The following is a 4,853-nucleotide window of genomic DNA, read 5'->3' on the forward strand; positions in this document are numbered from 1 at the left end:
AATCCGTTCTTATCTTTGTAAAAGGCATGGATGGTATACCTTTGGCACGCGGCGCGCGCGTCTTGTTGGTCATCGGGCGGAGCACGCGGTGGGCGGCGGCGCACTCGTCGGCGCCAGCAGGGCAGAAGCGACAGACGCCGCAGACTGTGCACTTTGCAGTCTTTTGGCGCACGTGCTCTGCGTCCACGCACTTGACTGAATCGAGGTGGTTGGCCATGTCCATGGAAATGCTCGTCGTACCTTTCTTGGAGTAGACTTGCCGGCGCAGCGGTGGGCCAAGCTTGGCCTTCTTCGCCTTGGGCGAGCCGTCGTCAATATCGTCCTTGGCGCTGTGGTCGTGGTCGTGGTCGTGGTCGTCGTCTTCCTCGAGCGCTAGCGCCTCGACGTACGACGTGGGCGCCGGCGGCTCGGTCTCAAAGTACCGCTTCGGGTCAAGCGATTCCATCTCCGAATTCTGGACCGGCAAATTGACGTTGACGGCCGAAAAGCCGGAGTTATACCCTTTAAGATATTAATATTCACCCATTTTCTTGAAATGTATACTATACCTTAGGTTGTGTATGCAGTATAAAACATTTGACGAAAGGAGGCATTTCAATCAAGAAAAAATTACGCACCGTTTGCCTGGTCGCCCGGACATGAAAAACAGCCAATCCAACGTGCCCGTTTCAAATGACGTGATGGGATTGGCTAAAATGGACAACCAAGATCGCCATGCGAGGTTGCACTTGGTCCTCTGGCTGCCGATGATGATGCACAGCGACGTAGTAGCCAAGTGATGTATTTCCTAGTGCAATATTGTACAATATGTAGTAGACTCGTGGGTGTGTTATATGTTACGGCAGTCGCGACATCGAACGCTACAGGGTCCGTGGCGTACGAGACAAAAAGTAGATTGAGTGGGGTCGTTCTTAAATGTTGAACGCCAAGTGGTGAGTCGCGTCAACGAGCGACGCGCCATGCTCCGTCGAGAGGTCGACAGCCTGCGATGTAGCCTGCAGCGCGTCCATCGATACGTCGTCTGGATGCGGCTGGAGAATCGGGTTGGCCTCGAGCTCGCTCGCGAGATCGTCCAGGAGCTGGGCGACTGCGGCGCCACCATCGGCCTTGTCCGACGACTCGACGACAAGGTCGGCAATGAGATGTACGATTTGCCGCAGGAGGTCGCTCGCCTGGCGCCGTTTGATTGTGGGTCCGTGGAGGTCCTTGGCCTTGATAATCTGCGCCTTGTGCTCGTCGACGCCGAGAATCGCAAGGAGCGACTCGAGGCGGGCCGTCTTTTCTTGGCGTTCGACTACGATGCACTGCATGAGACACCATCATCGTTTGTAGACATACTTGAGCATGGTGTCGTGCACGTCTCGGGGTCAACATGGAACTCCTTGCACTCCTCGACGAGCGGCGGGCACCACTTGCACTTGAGGCAGCGCTCGCATCGGCCGCGGTGCGTCTTCTTTTGATGGTGCTCTTGATCGTCACAGAGGTAAACTAGTCGATTGTCGCGCCGCGTTAGCTCCGTCGCGAGCGACCTGTCGTATGTACTACCTTTGGCGCGGGGCGGGCGAGTCCGCTGGATCATCGGCCGCAAGACGCGGTGGTTGGCAAAGCACTCGTCGCGGCCGGCGGGGCAGAAGCGGCAGATGGCGCAGACCGCGCACTTGGCGGTCTTTTGCCGCATGTGCTCCGGGTCCAAGCATTGCACTACCGCATCACACTCAGCGTCCATGGCGCATGGAAAGCAGCATGTCGTCTACCTCGCTTGGGCGGGCCATGGGCGTCGTGGAAGGGGGTCGCCTTGGGCCGCTTCGCTGCCGGCTCGTGCAGCGAGCTCTCGTCGCCGAAGGCTGCGTCGAGTGGTAACGGGCCCAAGTCCGGCTTGAGCAATTCGGAGGCTCGCGGGTCCATGATGCCGGTCCGGTGTTCCGGACACGTTCCTGGCAGCTCCGAAATGCGTCGCCACCTTTAAAATAAAATGTGTACGCTTTTAAAATAGCTCTGTATTTGTATTGAAAGTGCCGAGTTCATTTTTTTTATTTTGTCGTCGTTGGTTTTTAATTTGTGCGATGGGGATTGGTGCAAATTCGGGAGGTTCAAGCATTTTGATTGGATACACCACAGAAAAGGCTGCCCGCCTCCTCTCCAGGCACGACCGGATCGATCTCGAGATAGATAGATAGATAGATAGATAGATAGATAGATAGATAGATAGATAGATAGATAGATAGATAGATAGATAGATAGATACCTTTGTTGCACAAAGCACAGCTGTACGACTATACGTGCAATGGAGGACGACGATACGTGCACGGAACGATCCAAACCAAGGTTTGGAAAAAGGAATATTCAAAAATGGTGTATTGGACAGGTTGTCAATAGCTCTTACATCGTTGGAAGCGTCGCATTCCAGTGGGACCATAGTCGTTGCGTGTTGTAATCCTTGTGTTTCTTCCTTTGCACGAGCCATGCGCCTTCGACGACGCCGTTGAGGAGCTGCGCGACGCCGCCCTCGGGACCAACCGGGATCATGAGGCCTTCCGTGGGCCCTGCATCGAACGCACCAATCGGTGTCCCGTGTAGCATCTTTTGGGCTAAGCCCGCGGCTAAGAACTCGGCTTGGTCGCCCGCAATGTGGGCTGTCTTTGGCGACGGGTGGTTGCTCGCGTCACCGAGGACAAAGATGTTGGTGTAGCGATCGTCGTCGAGCTGCATCGAGGCCTTGACCTTGATACCGGCCGGTGTGACCAGATCTGGATCCAGTTGCGCAATCAGATCTGTGTTTGGGGCCATGCCAGCACAGAGGAGCTGGACATCGGCCGTGACCACCGTGCCTCTTGAGAGAAGTGTCGTTTGCCGCGTGTACGACTGGGCTCGAAGCGGTTCGACGGGGCGCTCGCCCAAGATTACGCGCACACCAATGGCTTCCAGCGCCGCCTTCAATCGACAGCGAAACTCGGAGGTCATTTTCGCGCCAGCAACCAAGTGCTCGTGGCCATCGATAAGAGTGACTTGGGTCGTCGGGTAGGCCACTGCGATCTCACCCGCAACTTCGCACCCGACGCTGCCGCCCCCGACGACGAGCACACTAGACGCTGCAGCAATGTGATCGTGGGCCTCGTAAATCGCATTAGCAATGGCGTCGCTGCTGTAAACGTCCTTAGGGACCTTGATGGGTGCGGGGTAGCTGCTGCCTGTGGCGAGGACGAGGTAGTCGTAGTGCAGTGGGTGCGAGTGCTCGTCGAGCTGGCCGTTGACGAGATTGCGTACATGAACGCTCTTGCTGGTGACGGCGTCGACGAGCCCATGCACGATGGTGGTGTACTGTGGCACGGCGTGGTCCGTGGGCACAAAGAGCTTGGGCACAAAGGCTCGTTCGACGAAAGCGCGCGGAATCGCATCGTGGTGGAACGTAAACGTGTTCTTGTCGATGACGGTGATTGCAGCCACGTGGGGTGGGAGCTCGGACGCGAGGGCTTGGGCAAACGCAATGCCCGAGTAGCCACCACCGACTACAATGACCGACTGCACCATGGTCAATTGAGCAATGCGCCGTCGTCGTGTCAAAAAATAGTAAGGAGCGACCTGTCTCAGACGTCTGGGGTTGTACCGAGCGTCTCAGTACAACCCTGGACGTGGTGACAGGGAGCCAGAGTACACACGCAGACTCGTCCATACGCTATTCCAACGCATTTATGATACAGTATCTATTGCGTTCAAGGGGATAGAGCGTTTGTTTGTGCAGGCTTCGTACGATGATTCACGTACTTGCTGGACCAGAACCACCTGAGGTGCAAGGTGCTAGGAGTGATGGTCTCTACGTCTACAATGACCATCGTTCTTGCGAGGGGCTGAGCACCATGCTAACGCCAAGGGTTGTGTGCCTTGTCAACACCATGACGATGTACGTGCTGGTAGAGCGACCTGTGGTACAAGGTCATGCAGGCAGTATACTACATGTATTGGTATTTGACGTGTAGACTCGCGTCGTCGTACTTGCTTGGATTGATCATTGGAAATGCAGAGATGACGTTGGGGCCGTGGTCACGCCAACCCTTTGGGGATGGCCGTGCGCAACACACCTTTGCGCTGGTACGCTTCGACGAAGCTGAGCAGATCCGAGAAAATGGGCGTCGTTGGCTGCACGTCCTTGGGTTGCACGGCCGAGTACGCCCCCTACTCGCATAAGTCTCGCGCTAATTCTTCCTGCGTACCGATTCCAGGTGGTAGATGACGTTGTGCTTGATTTGCGGCTGGCCATCGACGATCTTGTCGATAAAGGACGCGCAATAGCTCTTTTGGTTGGCACTGTACCGGATCAAGAATGCACCCGGGGTCCCCACCTAATATTGCAGAGAAAATTGTCATATTGTTCATGTCGAGCAAGGCGAAACGTACCGGCAAAAGCACGGCTTGCGCCGCCACGCGGTCAATATCGCCGTGGAAAAAGCTATGAAAACGTGCCATTCAGGTTGCGTGCAAGTAGTCCCCGCACCTCTCGAGCCCCGACTGCCGCAACGTAATGAGGCGGCGCGCGAGCTGAAACTTTTCATCGGTGGAGAAATTCTGCATGCAGCGAATACTGTCTTCCGTGTTGGCTTCCTGCACGCAGATGGAGTGCATGCTTTGGGCAGTGAGCGGGATGCCGTACCCGCAGGTGGTTGAGCGCGTGGCGGATGATGTAGATCGGACCGCGGTCTTGGTCGACGAGGTCGGGCTCGCTGCTCGGCTCGAGCTCAAAGCTAGTCAAGTATGAACCATCGACCGCTCAAGACAAGTTAAAGGGTACTTGATGTTGGAGACGTCCGTTGTGGCCTTGAGCACCGTACTGTACTCCTTCCACGCCCAGAGACCAATGC

At 56.0% G+C, this 4,853-nt stretch overlaps 3 protein-coding genes across 3 annotated transcripts; all 3 read right to left on the bottom strand.

Moving 5' to 3' along the window:
• Positions 1–39: 39 nt before the first annotated feature.
• Positions 40–445, bottom strand: SPRG_17481 (hypothetical protein; the record flags this gene model as incomplete). The annotated part of the gene is made up of 1 exon (XM_012356793.1): positions 40–445. A coding segment is annotated over one exon (406 nt), but the record flags the coding sequence as incomplete, so codon positions are not given.
• Positions 446–817: 372 nt separating this feature from the next.
• Positions 818–1,953, bottom strand: SPRG_17482 (hypothetical protein). The gene is made up of 4 exons (XM_012356794.1): positions 1,755–1,953; positions 1,546–1,701; positions 1,339–1,488; positions 818–1,294 (listed from the first exon to the last, which is right to left on the bottom strand). The coding sequence occupies exons 1-4, from the start codon at positions 1,903–1,905 to the stop codon at positions 912–914; spliced, it is 840 nt and encodes a 279-aa protein (XP_012212184.1). The 5' UTR covers positions 1,906–1,953; the 3' UTR covers positions 818–911.
• A 426-nt stretch (positions 1,954–2,379) lies between these two features.
• On the bottom strand, positions 2,380–4,830 carry SPRG_17483 (hypothetical protein; the record flags this gene model as incomplete). Its single annotated transcript, XM_012356795.1, has 7 exons — positions 2,380–3,506; positions 4,077–4,170; positions 4,209–4,337; positions 4,393–4,444; positions 4,490–4,596; positions 4,646–4,736; positions 4,784–4,830. Coding segments are annotated over 7 exons (1,647 nt in total), but the record flags the coding sequence as incomplete, so codon positions are not given.
• Positions 4,831–4,853: the final 23 nt, after the last annotated feature.

The sequence above is a fragment of the Saprolegnia parasitica genome (genome assembly GCF_000151545.1).
Source record: "Saprolegnia parasitica CBS 223.65 unplaced genomic scaffold supercont2.589, whole genome shotgun sequence".
In the NCBI taxonomy this organism is placed as follows: domain Eukaryota; phylum Oomycota; class Saprolegniomycetes; order Saprolegniales; family Saprolegniaceae; genus Saprolegnia; species Saprolegnia parasitica.

Coding starts and splice junctions, on each gene's coding strand:
- SPRG_17482 (XM_012356794.1), bottom strand. CDS start 1,905: ATGGACCCGCGAGCCTCCGAATTGCTCAAGCCGGACTTGGGCCCGTTA. Junction 1,702..1,754: donor CCATGGCCCGCCCAAGCGAG/GTAGACGACATG, acceptor GTGATGCGGTAG/TGCAATGCTTGGACCCGGAG. Junction 1,295..1,338: donor GTGCACGACACCATGCTCAA/GTATGTCTACAA, acceptor AGTGCATCGTAG/TCGAACGCCAAGAAAAGACG.